Here is a 15,303-nt window from a genome sequence, read left to right as displayed (position 1 = left end):
CGAGAAACAACTACACGGCAGTGAGGAGAGAGGCAGAAAGAAATTTTGAAAAAGGGATTGCAGACAAATGTAAAACAGAACCAGGTCTATTCTATAAATTCATAAACAACAAATTGCAGGTAAAGGATAATATTCAGAGGTTGAAAATGGGAAATAGTTTCACAGAAAATGAAAAGGAAATGTGTGAAACATTAACAAAAAGTTCAAAAGTGTGTTTGTACAAAATGAAATCTTCAGGGAACCAGATACAATAAGAATTCCAGAGAACAACATAGAGCACATAGAGGTGTCTAGAGACGAAGTGGAAAAAATACTCAAGGAGCTAAATAAGAACAAAGCAGTTGGTCTAGATGGAGTTTCACCATGGGTTCTGAGAGAATGTGCACCTGAGCTCAGCATTCCACTTCAACTGATTTTTCAGGCATCCCTGTTTACAGGAGTTGTAGCTGATGTGTGGAAAAAGGCTAACATAGTTCCAATCTACAAAAGAGGAAGCAGGGAAGACCCCCTTAATTATAGACCTGAATCATTGACACGTGTAATAGTCAAAATATTGGAAAAAATAATTAAATCTAAATGGGTAGAATACCTGGAGAAAAAGATATAATATCAGACAGACAGTATGGTTTTCGATCTGGAAGATCCTGTGTAATGAACTTACTCAGTTTTTATGATCGATCCACAGAGATTTTACAGGAAAGAGATGGTTGGGTTGACTGCATCTATCTGGACCTAAAAAAGGCTTTTGACAGAGTTCCCCATAAGAGGTTGTTCTGGAAACTGGAACATATTGGAGGGGTGACAGGTAAGCTTCTAACATGGATGAAAAATTTTCTGACTGACAGAAAAATGAGGGCCGTAATCAGAGGCAAGGTATTGGATTGGAGGAATGTCACGAGTGGAGTACCACAGGGTTCAGTTCTTGCACCGGTAATGTTCATTGTCTACATAAACGATCTACCAGTGGGAATACAGAATTATATGAACATGTTTGCTGATGATGCTAAGATAATAGGGAAGATAAGAAACCTAGATGATTGTCATGCTCTTCAAGAAGATCTGGACAAAATAAGTATATGGAGCAACACTTGGCAAATGGAATTTAATGTGAATAAATGTCATTTTATGGAATGTGGAATTGGAGAACATAGACCCCACACAACCTATAAATTATGTGAGAAATCTTTAAAGAATTCTGACAAAGAAAGGGATCTAGGGGTGGTTCTAAATAGAAAACTGTCACCTGAGGACCACATTAAGAATATTGTGCAAGGAGCCTATGCTACACTTTCTAACTTCAGAATTGCTTTTAAATACATGGATGGAGAAATACTAAAGAAATTGTTCACGACTTTTGTCTTATTCTTGTCACGACATATGCCAAAGCTGGAATATGCAGAGGTTGTATGGTGCCCATATATTAAATTAAGAAGCACATCAACAAACTGGAAAAGGTGCAATGACATGCCACTAAGTGGCTCCCAGAACTGAAGGACAAGAGCTACGAGGAGAGGTTAGAGGCATTAAATATGCAAAAACTAGAAGATAGAAGAAGAAGAGGCAATATGATCACTATGTTCAAAATAGTAACAGGAATCGATAAAATTGATAGGAAAGAATTCCTGAGACCCGGAACTTCAAGAACAAGAGGTCATAGACTTAAACTAACGAAAGAAAACTGCCGGAGAAATATAAGAAAAATCACTTTTGTAAACAGAGTGGTAGACGGTTGGAACAAGTTAGGTGAGAAGGTGGTGGAGGCCAAAACCGTCAGTAATTTCAAAGCGTTATATGACAGAGTGCTGGGTAGACAGGACACCACGAGCGTAGCTCTCATCCTGTAACTACACTTAGGTAATTACACTTGAGTAACTACACACACAGCTGGCAAAGCCACAAATGCCAAAGCCAGACAATAATTCGAGGCCAGAGAGAACATCTGGACACCGGCACATGTCAACAAACTGAAGGTGGTGCAGCCAGCTCACCTGAGTGGGCTCCCCCTTACCCATCAGGGAAGGGCGGTGCTAATAAGCGGGCATGCTTAGTTGGATAACGATTTGCTTGTTTCATAATTCCTTTTTTTGGGGGGAGGGAATTCTTTGATTTTGTTTGGACGTAGGTTGCAATTTTAACCAGTTAGAGGTTTGTATTGTTTTGCCTACCTTTGTGGTGGTATACCCAGTCAATGGCAGACATGACTAACTCCAAATGTAGAGTGCTCATATGGCCATTGCTCCCTGTGCCTGTCTGAAGTAACTAGGTTCTCACTCGTGGCCCCCGGCAGGCACTCAAATTCAAGGAACTGATGACACCAAACTAATATGACACACGTCAGTTTGATAGCTTCAGGGAGCCGATGGGGTTTCCCACAGAAATAAAACCTAATCAATGGATAAAATTTATTTTTAGCTTATGAAGCAATAGTACAGAACTGTCCACATGTGATTATGGTAGTGCAAGGGGAACTTCCATGACAAACATTACACCTACAAAGATATCTACAGCCACGGAGCCTCTGCTCCCTCTCCAGTGGTGGCAGCTCCTCACTCATTTCAATTACCTTTCCTATTAAAGCATAGAAAATTTATCATCAGAGATACACTTAATTCAAAACAGTAATATACTATTTATCTGGCTAAATGATTACAGACTGGAATTGATTTGAAGTACTTATCACGGTATACTTATATACAAAAACTCTTGAAAACGTGAAAAATGTAATTGCACGGCAGATTTTGTATGCAGTAACATCAGTCCAGTACATTCATTGTTGCATGCTATGGCATACCACATTATTGCAGGCTGTTGTATACCACAATGGTGCAGGCTGCTGTATACCACAATGGTGCAGGCTGCTGTATACCACAATGGTGCAGGCTGCTGTATGCCACAATGGTGCAGGCTGCTGTATGCCACAATGGTGCAGGCTGCTGTATGCCACAATGGTGCAGGCTGCTGTATGCCACATTACTGCAGGCTTATGTATATCACATTACTGCAGGCTGCTGTATGCCACAATGACGCAGGCTGCTGCATACTACACTGCTTGATAATGCAACAATTGTGCCAGTAACAGGGCTCTCACAATACAGTACTGGAGTTTAAAAAGCATCACTGGTGTTGAAGTAGTCATCAATGCTGGTGTCATTTTCATCGTCATCAGCAAATTTGGGAAGCTGAAAGATAGAATTGTAAGGTTAGATATTACACACCGGACATAAGGGTAAGTCAAACATGCATGAAAGTATTTTATAACAAACTTCAATGACAAATTAAAATTCTATCAATAATTGAAAAATACTAACCATTATTTGCACAAGAAATCATATTAACATGATTTATCAATGAGAAAATCAGAAGGAACCATGTCTTGATGTGGTGGTCTAAGGCGTGTGCTTGGGAGTACTCAGAGCATCATAGGATTGAATCATCCTCTTGGCTCCTACTGATTTTCTCAAAAAATTATTTATTGTTAAAAATATTGTAGAAGCTTGCTTCAACCTGCGACCCAAAGCAACACAGGCCCGACTAGGCCCAGGAACATTAACTAGGTAACGCGCAGCCAGTACCCTGTTCGACCGCCAAAAACCCCACGCCCGAATATCAGCCCAAGAAATGTTACTGAATATGGCAGGAAGTGCAGCAAACTTACGAACATCGTGGGCATGGGGATAGACCACAGGCTGGCTGAACCAAATAACCCTGCAGATGACCTGGGAGACCCAAACCCTGGAACAGGTTAGAAGGGAAACTGGATCAACCCACAGTGCATCCCCAGTCACGGAGGCCATGGCCCACAAAAAACGGCGGAGAGCTGCAACCGGACACAACACATGATGCACCCCCGGCCTGACCCACAAAGCATCAACAAACCAAAGGACCCCTCTGGAAGGCAGTTTTTCACTCTTCGCCAGAAAAGGAGATGACTGCAACCGAACAAACCTATCACCAGGACCAAAAGAGCAGAAACCCTGCGTCGGAGGAGAGCATGAAGCTCCCCGACCTAACCCCCAGAGGCCAATGCCAACAGGAAAAAAACAGTGTTGAATGTAATGAAACGCCATTTTCTGGGTGAGTCCCAGATGCTCCCCAGAGCTATCCATGGCTGATATGGATATCCTAACTATTTTGCATCAGTCGATGTGGGTGGAGTTCTAGGCCTACAGGGGACCACGAGCCAGAACCTGGCCCCCTCACAGAGGCACGGGGAGCAATGGCCCATAGAAATGCACATGTGATTTGGAGCATTCTATATCTGCCATCGACCGGGACAGGCACCTGAAAGGTAAGCGCCACAAAACAAACCCCTATTCTGGTTAACAACAAAAATTGACAAACGAGTGGACAGAACTCCCCAAAAGAAAAACGAGCAAACAAGCATGACGTCACACGAGCCGCGCCGCATGTATGTGCAGCTCCCCCCTCCCCGGGAAGGGGAAGGGGGAGCCCCAGACCCCCGAGCCGGCGATCCATGCCCCAGTTCTGAGACCGGATATCAAAAACTGCAAAAAACCCGCCAACCGTAGGGTGGGAGGGATGCCGGGGAGCTTGGGGGCTTGGGGACTTCAACCTACGGCACCTGAAATGGAAGCACCTGGCTAATACAGTAATATCAGAAAGAATACCAGGAAGTAGCCTAAATGAACAGGCACATGCAAATGACCTGCTACGGATGTGCGACAGGTTTGCCTTAAACCAGCAAATAGTAAAACCAACTAGGAAGGAGAACACGCTGGACCTCATTTTCACTAATAATGATGAATTGATCAGGAACATAATGATTACAAATACCTGTTACTCAGATCACAACTTAACTGAAGTTATGACAACCATGGGGAGTAGACCTTCAAAACCAGTCCAGATTCCCGGTGGAGGAGATTTCAGCAAATTCAACTTCAATAATAAACAGATAAACTGGGAGCAAATAAACCAGGACTTCACAGAAATAAACTGGGAAGAACAGCTAGAAAATGCAAACCTGAACCAGTGCCTGGAAAAAATAAGCTCAGTAGCACTAGAAATATGTTCAAACCGCATACCTCTAAGAAAAAAGAGGAAGAGATGCAGATTGGAACGGGAACGTCGTTCCCTATATAGGCGAAGAAAACGAATCGCTGAACAACTTGAGAGTCGCACCCTATCTCAAGAATGGCGAAGAAGGTTAGGTAGAGAAATAGAAACAATTGAACGGAAGCTACAAGAATCATACAAAACCCAGGAGAGGCAAAGAGAGCAAAAGGCCATCAGTGAAATTGAAAGAAATCCAAAATATTTTTTCTCCTATGCAAAATCAAGATCAAAAACCACATCTAGTATCGGGCCCCTGTGAAAGGGAGATGGAACTTTCACCGATGACAACAAAGAAATGAGCGAGCTACTGAGGACGCAGTACGACTCTGTTTTCAGTGAGCCATTAAACACACTAAAGATTGATAACCCAAATGAATTTTTCATGGATACGATACCAACATCAAATCATATATCAGACGTCACCCAATCCCCACTGGATTTTGAAGAAGCCATAAACAGTATGCCTATGCACTCTGCACCAGGCCGGGATTCTTGGAACTCCATATTCATAAAGAACTGTAAAAAACCACTATCGCAGGCCCTCCACATTCTGTGGAGACAAAGCCTAAATACTGGCGTTATTCCTGATATACTAAAAACAGCAGAGATAGCACCACTTCATAAAGGAGGAAATAAGGCAGAGGCAAAAAATTACAGACCGATAGCACTAACATCGCACATCATAAAAATTTTTGAGAGAGTGCTAAGAAGTAAAATCACAAAATACATGGAATCACAGCAACTCCATAACCCCGGACAACATGGTTTCAGAACAGGGCACTCTTGCCTGTCGCAGTTGCTGGACCACTATGATATGGCATTAGATGCTATGGAAGACAAACAAAACGCAGATGTAATTTACACAGATTTCGCAAAAGCTTTTGATAAATGTGACCATGGTGTTATTGCACATAAATGCGTTCAAAAGAAATTACCGGAAAAATAGGCAGATGGATCTACAATTTCCTGACCAACAGAACCCAATGTGTAATAGTCAACAAAATAAAATCCAGCCCATCAACCGTGAAGAGCTCAGTCCCCCAGGGTATCAGTCCCCCCCAGGTCCCCCCAGGGTGCTTGCTCCAGTACTTTTTCTCTTCCTCATTTCGGACATAGACAAGAACACAACCTATAGCACTGTATCATCCTTTGCAGATGACACTAGGATCTTCATGAGAGTAGGCAACATAGAGGACACGGCGAACCTCCAGTCAGATGTAGATCAGGTCTTTCTATGGGCTACAGAAAATAATATGGCGTTTAACGAAGATAAGTTCCAGCTCATGCGCTATGGAAAAAATGAAAATATAAAAACGGAAACCACGTACAAAACTCAGGCAAATCATAACATAGAACGAAAAGGCAATGTAAAGGATCTGGGTGTACTCATGTCGGAAGACCTTACCTTTAAAGAACACAATAAAGTAGCCGTCACAACTGCAAGAAAAATGACAGGTTGGATAACAAGAACTTTTCACACTAGAGATGCCATACCGATGATGATACTTTTCAAAACGCTTGTGCTCTCTAGAGTAGAGTACTGCTGCAAAATGACAGCACCTTTCAAAGCTGGAGAAATTACTGACCTGGAGAGCGTGCAGAGATCCTTTACTGCTAGAATCCACTCAGTAAAACATCTAAACTATTGGGACCGACTAAAGAGCCTAAAACTGTACTCCCTTGAGCGCAGGCGGGAGAGGTACATAATAATTTACACGTGGAAAATATTAGAGGGGCTGGTCCCAAACCTGCACACAGAAATAACATCACACGAGACCAGAAGACATGGCAGGATGTGCAGAATACCCCCGTTGAAAAACAGAGGTGCAACTGGTACTCTGAGAGAGAACTCTATCAACATCAGAGGTCTGAGACTGTTCAACACGCTTCCACTACACATAAGGGGCATAACTGGCCGACCCCTCACAATGTTCAAGAGAGAACTGGATAAGCCCCTCCAAAGGATACCTAATCAACCAGGCTGTGACTCATACGTCAGGCTGCGAGCTGCCGCGTCCAACAGCCTGGTTGATCAGTCCGGCAACCAGGAGGCCTGGTCGACGACCGGGCCGCGGGGACGCTAAGCCCCGGAAGCACCTCAAGGTAACCTCAAGGTAAGGAGCCTCTGGGACTCACCCAGAAAATGGCGTTTCATTACATTCAACGCTGGTTTTCTGGGGGAAGCCCCTATGGCTCCCCGGAGCTACTTCACTAAAGACTACCAAGAAAACCAAGGGGACTTACCCGGGAGGCGGTCGGTGCTCCACTCCTCAACACGAAGCCGAGACAATGGGCTGCAACCACCAACCTAAAGCAACACAGGCCCGATCGGGCCCAGGAACGTCTACAAGGTAGCGTGCAGCCAGGATCCTGTTCGACCGCCAAAATCCCCGTGCCCGAATGTCAGCCCAAGACATATTGCCGAAGACAGCAGCAAGAGCAGCAAACTTACGAACGTCATGGGCACAGGGATAGACCGCAGGCTGGCTGGATTTAATAACCCTACGGACGACCTGAGAGACCCGAACCCACGAACAGGGAAGAAGGAAAACCGGATCAACCAAAAGCGCGTCCCTGGACACAGAAGCCGTGGCGCGCAGATAACGGCGGAGGGCCGCAACCAGACACAACACATGGTGAACCCCCGGCCTGACAAGCCAAACATCTACAACCCAAGGACCCCTCCGGAAAGCAGCAGTCTCATTCTTCGCCAGAAAAGAGGGAGACGGCTGCAAACGAACAAACCGAAGACCACAACCAAAGGAGCAAAAACCTCTGCGCCAGAGAAGAGCTTGAAGCTCCGCCACGCGACCCCCAGAGGCTAATGCCAACAGAAAAAGAGCCTTAGCAAAACAATCTTGAGCTGAAGGGGCCACAACAAACCGAAGGGAAGAGAGACAAGAGAGAACCCTGTCCAACGACCAGGACGGCTCAGGCGGCGCATGAACAGGCTGGAGGTGAAACAATGCCCGAGACATCTTGCGAAAAGGCGTAGAAGTAACATAGATGCCAAAAGCAGGCTGCCACGGCTTTGCCAGCGCTACACAATATGAGGTGACAGTATTCAGCATAAGATGACGGTCCTGAAATAGCCACAAGAAAAAGGACAAGACCACCCGAACAGAAAACGAAGTTCACCAACAAAGAGAGAAAAAGAAATGGAAGGACTGCCAGGAAACCTCATACTGCTGTCGAGATGAAAGACGCAGGTGGAACACCATTAACAAAGCCACCTAATCACCATACAGATGGTGAGAGACCCGAGTCAAAAAGAGTAATGCGAAGACTTGAGGAGAAGAATGAACCAGTCACGTAAACGAACCGAACCTATCATCTGAAAGTGGCGGAGCCGGGGGAAAAACCCTGGGTTAGGACACCGAGCAAGCAGCGCCTGAAACCATGGCTGGGCCGGCTACCTAGGAGCCAAGAGGATTACTCTCCCCTGATACGTCTCCAAGTGAGCTAGGACCTGGAGTAACAACAGGAGGGGGGGGGGGAGGAGGAAGAGATACAGGTAACCCCACCTTGACCAGTCCTGCTGAAAAGCATCGACCCCGATGGCCTCGCAGTCGGGGAATGGCGCCACATATACCAGGAGACGCCTCGACCATGCCGACGCGAAGAGATCCACGTCTAGGAGCCCGTACGTCTGGCAGAGCCAACTGAACGAATTGGCATCAACCGTCCATTTCGAGGACAGAGGAATGAACCGGGACAGGCCGTCCTGGTGCCCCCCCCCCCCAGGGACCCCCGGAGAACCAACAAGTCCAACATTGGACGACAACTAGAAGCAGCTACCTGCAGATACTGCTCAACTGTCAAACCTGTAAACAGCAAGGGATAAAAGGGCAAAGACAATCTAAGAGCCAGAGCCCAAGCTGATTCCAAGGAGGAAGCAAGCACCGCCTGCCGACACGTGAGCTGCGAAGCATATAACAGCTTGAACAGGGCAGTCAGCTAACCAGGATGACTCTGGAACCTCATAACGAAGACCTAAACCTGAACAAAGACGGATCCATGACAGAGGCGTAATCTGGGACGTGCAGAAGGCAAGCCGCAAAGGCGCCCCGCACCACATGAGGCAGGATGCAGGACACTGAAAGCCCCTGGAAAGACGGGACCGAAGTACCCGAAAGGACACAGAACCGAACCCGAGGAGGGGCAGACAAATCTAACTCGTACGAAGAGGGGGGGGGGGGGGGGGGAGGAGGAAAACCCTACTCCTTGCAACAGTAAGCCCCGCTCAGAGGGCAAAAAAAACTCAGGCGGGGTTCAACGGGGCCCAAGGCCCCCAAGTCAGCCCCTCTCCAGCCCCGGGAACCATCACATCAGGACCCGGGGCCGAGTTGTCCCACAAAGCTCCACCCTCAAAAGAAAAGGCCGGCGCAGCCATAGAAGCCAGAAGGAAGGGGGGGCCCACTGGTCAGACTCAAATGCTTCAGCAGGGAGAATCGACTGGAATGTCTCCGTCGCTACCCCAGAAAGGGCATCCCCCTTGATCGCCCAAGTCTCAAAATCTAAATCCTGCCCGACCCCGAAACCCTCAGACGTTTTTCGGAGCCGGATGTAGGGGGAAGGACCAGACTGAACCACAGCAGGGAAAGGATGAGAGGGCGTGGACTGAACCAAGGCCGAAGAGACCAACACCCCCAAGTCTGGGTCCCTATAACTATAACATGGCAGCCTCAGGGCTTCTGGGGAAGCAATCAACCTAGCGCCTTGCAACAACCTGAACCTAACGTGCAACGCCTGCGCTTCCTGTACCCGAAAAGAGCCATCAGTGGACTGGGTAAACTGAGTCACAAACAAGCAACAAAACTCGCAGGACTCTCGATCAAAGGTATCGCAGACCCAACAGGCAGCGTGATGGAGGCAAGAACAATGAGTCACCCTGAGACAAGGGGACAGAGCAACCCTCAAACTCGCACAAAGTGAGGAGGGGACTCAGGGGTCACATCCATCAGACCCACGTGGCCCCGTGGGGGGTTTCCTAGGGTCCTGAGACAGAACTCACACTCAGGGAAGCCCAGGCAGGGTACCGCTAACTGGCACCCAAGTCTACCAACAAGCTTTCTAAAAGCTGAACCCCCGGGACGAGTCCACTCACCGGGGGGCCTAGCAGGGGGGAGGGGGTACCACCAGAATCACAGAGAAGCGATACTAATATCCAGGGAGCAACCAAGCAAAGGCAGACCTCCTACTAGGCGGGGAAACAAAAACAAAAATAAAACCCCGCAAGAGGACAACGTTCCCAGACGGAACAGAGCCGGCCGCTATGATAGGTGACATTAGCTGCGCAGTAGCCTGCGCCCCTACCAGTGCAAACTACCCCTTACCCTAAGATGAACAAGAGTGCAAGAAACACCCCAACACACAAAGAGTGGCCTAATGCTGAGCAGCAAACAACCAAGCAAGCAATGGCAGAACCCAAGGAACTTGTGGAAGGTGGCCCCAAGCCCCAAGGGCGGTACTTACTGGGCACCTAGGGAAGGTAGCCCTAGGCACATGCAGCCCGAGTACTGAAGATAATACTCCTGGCTCGTGCACCCCCTAGGAACAGCCCCCACACCACTATGTACAGAGCTGGAGATAATTAGGAGCCAGAGCACATGACTTCACCCTAGCACATCAGCCTTAGAACTGAAGTTTTGGGTAGCTGGCACGAGGGATCTGGGGCTCCCCCTTCCCCCTCCAGGGGAGGAGGGGAGCTGCGCAGACAGCAGCGCGGCGACGTGATGATGTCGTGCTCGTTTGCTCTTTTTGTTTGGAGAGTTCTGTCCACTACTTTGGCTTTCAGTAGCAATTTCTTAATCAGAATAGGGGTTTGTTTTGGGGCGCTTACCTTTCTGGGTGCCTGACCTGGTCAATGGCAGACATAGAATGGTACCAACCACATGGGGGATTCTATAGGCAATTTCTCCTTGTGCCTCTCTGAGGCGGCCAGGTTTTGGCTTGTGGTCCTGGTAGGCCTAAGAACTCCATTCACATGACTGATGCCAAAGTCGACTAATATAGCAATATTAGCCTGGATAGCTCCAGGAAGCCATAGGGGCTTCCCCCCAGAAAATACTGGAGCTAAAAGATATACAGTGGTACCTCGATGTGGGGGTTTTCTTGTTTGCTTTCACGACTGCAATGCGTATGTCGCCAATGTACATGGGGCAGACGCTTCACGAAGCTGTCGGAATTAGCAGAGAAAATACGAGAGCAACCGTACAGGGCCTGGGAGCAAGGTCGAGTTAGAGTCCTTGAGGGTCTCTTCTCAGACTAGCCTCACCTGGTCTTGCTCCACGTTGATCGTTGGAATCTCCTCAATGATTTAACACTTTAAGGGATTCCTAGGGTCCTCATCACATTTATAGTTTAGTGAATATCTCTCAAGATTCTCCCACAGCTGACTTGAATGGCCCATTGCAGTGCACAGTGCACCGAACTTCGTGCACAAGGCCCTATCTCTGTTAACCCTGGATAATAAACTGGCATGTTGGGTATCTACAGAATGCCCACATAACCAGGAACACGTTTATAATACGGAGGCTGCCGTATGTTCAAGCAGGAAGTAGATACAGGGAAGTTAAGCATACTTGCCACAAAGGGTCAGTGAGTACATTGGCTGGTGCCAGCGTGAGAAACAAGAGGGGAGATGCCAGCAAGGCGACCGTCTGACCTCTGGGGTCAACCGGCGCGATGGAGAATAACAGCTATGAAGTGGTCGTGACGTGTTCATGACGTCACCTCTCCTACTGATTATCGTACGACCAATATGATTGGTTCCTGCTCATTTGCTGCAATGCTATTGGTCAAATTGTAACCTTTTGTGTTGTGTGCCATGAGATGCCCGGCAGCCCTTGCAGAGCATTCTCGTGAGGGAGCTCTTGCATAGAAGACATGTCCTGTTCTGTCTATCGGTCAATAGATAGAAGAACACTGTCTATTCCTCACCGTCAAGTTAAACTCAGCGTCTTTTCGATATACCAACACTCGCCCAGAATCGCGACTGTGATATATTGTTTAGAAGCCTAAAGTGACAAATCACCAGAGCGAAACAGACTGGTATCAGGTAACCCCTGGTGACAAAGATCGTTGTAAGTGCCCTAGAGTGAACTAAGGCAGTGCCGCCGCCTAAGTAACCTGTGTGACTTTACCACAAGTGTACCTGCATGGTACCACATAACCTGCAGTAGCCAGCCGCCACTCGGTCCAGAGCGTGTAGCTAGTACCTCAGTACCTCGTGTAGCCTCGAGCCGCCCGCCGCCGCCCTCACTGTACTACGTGACATCACCATCTTACTCACCGCCAGTGACAGTGTGTGCGTGTGTCTGGGACATACAACGTGCCCTCCTGCGAGTACCCCGTGTCAAGTACGGTTTGTGGGAAACCCTGTCGTCAATGGTCTCACATCAACGAGGAAACCAGCTATCAGGCCACCTACGAGTGCTTGCATAAATGTGCCCGAGTGAGTGAGTGAATAAGAGAGGTACCCCCATCTGTAAGTACAAGATCTTGTCATTGTTTTATTGTGTCTGTGTTGATCTGAGGTATCAACCACAGTTCTCACCTTCTCATACCTGTTATAGGTGAATCGACGGTGTTTGCGTGTTTATCTGTGTGGTATCACTGCATTTCACTCGTCTGTGAATGTGAGCTTCACATACACCACACATTTAGTATTGTGTGACATTATTATGGTGCATGTTATTGCTTGTCTCATTGAAAGTGTATTTGTTGGTTTATTGCATATCATCATTACCAAGTATCTGGTTGGAACTCTTGTGATCCCTTTGCATACCGGCAGTTAGGTTGCCATGTTAATGATTGGCTGTGTTAAGTTAGGTGTTACTCCACGAGTGGATCCGAGTCGATTAGCCAGACGTCAAGACTCGCTAATGCAACCATTGCCTTTCTGACGCCAATCTAAAGTAAATCAAGCACCCTTTGTATTAGTGGTTAAGTTAGTAAATAAACTACTGTTAAGCTTTATACGGTGTTTCCGTTGAACCACTTCTGAATACTGCCAATTAATTACTCAAGCCTTCAGCTCTAGGTGTCTTCAACACCGAGTTGCCTGAACCAATCATATTGCTACTGTATTCACTAAACTATAAATGTGATGAGGTCCCTGGGAGTCCCTTAAAGTGTTAAATCATTGAGGAAATTCCAACGATCAACGTGGAGCAGGACCAGGTGAGGCTAGCCTGAGGAGAGACCCTCAAGGACTCTAACTCGACCTTGAACCAATCATATTGCTCGTTTCCTGATCAGTAGGAGAGGCGACGTCATGAACACGTCACGACCACGTCACAGCTGTTATTCTCCATCGCGCCGGTTGACCCCAGAGGTCAGACGGTCACCTCGCTGGCGTCTCTCATGCTGGCACCAGCCAATGTACTCACTGACCCTTTGTAGCAAGTATGTTAACTTCCCTGTATCTACTTCCGGCCTGGACATACGGTGGCCTCCGTATTATAAATGTATTCCTGGTTATGTGGGCATTCTGTAGATACCCAACATGCCAGTTTATTATCCAGGGTTAACAGAGATAGGGCCTTGTACACGAAGTTCGGTGCACTGTGCACTGCAATGAGCCATTCAATTCAGCTGTGGGAGAATCTTGAAAAACCATTTTCTCACACTCGGTTTACGAACATCCCTGTTTACAAACTTTTTGGATTACGAGCCTGATTTGTTCGGAAAATTTGAATCAGGATACGAGTTTGTTGATACGCATACGGCCAACCTAGTGCATGGTGGCACGGCGATCGCAACTCAGTTTACCAGTGCCTCATGTCCAGTGACTATCCCGCCTGAATTCTTCACAAGAGTTTACAGTTTTTTGTTGGATTTATGGCCATTTAAGCATAAAAGTTATTATATATCTTGCCATGGGTCCCAAGAAAGCCAGTGGTAAGGTTCAAGGCAAGAAATCATGTGTGAAAATGACCATAGAGGAAAAACAAGAGATCAATTGTAAGCATGAAAATGGTACTCGTGTTGTTGAACTAGCTAGGCAGTACAACAAATCTTCAGGGGAGGAAGAGGAGGCAGTAGAGAATGTCTCTTCCTCATTAATTCAGAAAATGTGTGCAGTATGGGAAGGACTGCAAAGTTTTGCTGAATAGAATCACCCAGATAAAGCTGTAGTAGGCTGTTGCATTGATCTTTTTAATGACAATGTGATGCCTCACTACAGACAAGTGTTGCAAAGAAGGGGAAAACAATCTTCTATGGAACGTTTCCTTGTGAGAAAAGTGAGAAAATCAAGCAGTGAGCAACAACCAGAACCTAGTGGTATGCAGGCAAAATGTGCCAGAGAATGCACTCCAGAGAAATCTTCACTACCTGATATTATAATGGAAGGGGACTCCCCTTCCAAACAGTAACACCTCTCCTACTCCCCCTCCTCACCATCTTCCATATGCCAACAGGAGTCATCAGTAAGGTTAAGTAATAACTTGAACATACTTTTTGTAGTGAAGATTTGGGTGAATTAGGTATAAAATTTACTTTGAAGTGAAGTTTTTGGGGAGTCAGGAACGAATAAATTCATTTCCCATTATTTCTTATGGGGAAATTCGCTTCGGTTTATGAATTTTCAGGTTACGAACTGTCTCCAGGAACGGATTAAATTCTTAAACCGAGGTACCCCGGTCGGGAGCCGGTCGGCCGAGCGGACAGCACACTGGACTTGTGATCCTGGGTTCGATCCCGGGCGCCGGCGAGGAACAATGGGCAGAGTTTCTTTCACCCTATGCCCCTGTTACCTAGCAGTAAAATAGGTACCTGGGTGTTAGTCAGCTGTCACGGGCTGCTTCCTGGGGGTGGAGGCCTGGTCGAGGACCGAGCCGCGGGGACACTAAAGCCCCGAAATCATCTCAAGATAACCTCAAGATAACCCCTGTAATTCAGCTCAAAGTCCCAGACATTGTTGCACCAACAGAGACAAAATTTGAAAAATATTTTAAATGGTCATATATACAAACTATGCACAGTACTAATTATCACCACAATCCTGCTATTATCACAATCCTGGTCACTATATCCTGTAAATGAATAATTGACCACAAATTTATTTTGTAAAAGAACATAATTAGTCGTTTGAAGATTTCTAGATGGACGAAATAATGCTGTGGTGCTGTGGCTAGCGCTGTGAACATCATGAACAGCATTGATTCACTGATATTTGAACATTGTACACAGTCATTATCACACTCAGGCTCTTCTGTAATAATA

At 46.7% G+C, this 15,303-nt stretch overlaps 1 protein-coding gene across 1 annotated transcript in view; it reads right to left on the bottom strand.

Annotated features, from left to right (window-relative positions):
* Nucleotides 1-2,390: 2,390 nt before the first annotated feature.
* The window catches only part of LOC123749988 (DNA ligase 1), a 71,611-nt gene continuing 58,698 nt past the window's right edge, over nt 2,391-15,303 (bottom strand). The window contains exon 6 of the mRNA XM_045732118.2: nt 2,391-3,179. Within this exon, the coding sequence (XP_045588074.1) occupies nt 3,105-3,179 (75 nt within the window). The 3' untranslated portion in view covers nt 2,391-3,104. The remainder of the gene's footprint in view (nt 3,180-15,303) is intronic.

Source organism: Procambarus clarkii, chromosome 50 (genome assembly GCF_040958095.1).
Source record: "Procambarus clarkii isolate CNS0578487 chromosome 50, FALCON_Pclarkii_2.0, whole genome shotgun sequence".
In the NCBI taxonomy this organism is placed as follows: domain Eukaryota; kingdom Metazoa; phylum Arthropoda; class Malacostraca; order Decapoda; family Cambaridae; genus Procambarus; species Procambarus clarkii.
Note: the sequence above shows the minus strand (reverse complement) of the source record. Positions and strands in the feature narration are given on the sequence as shown.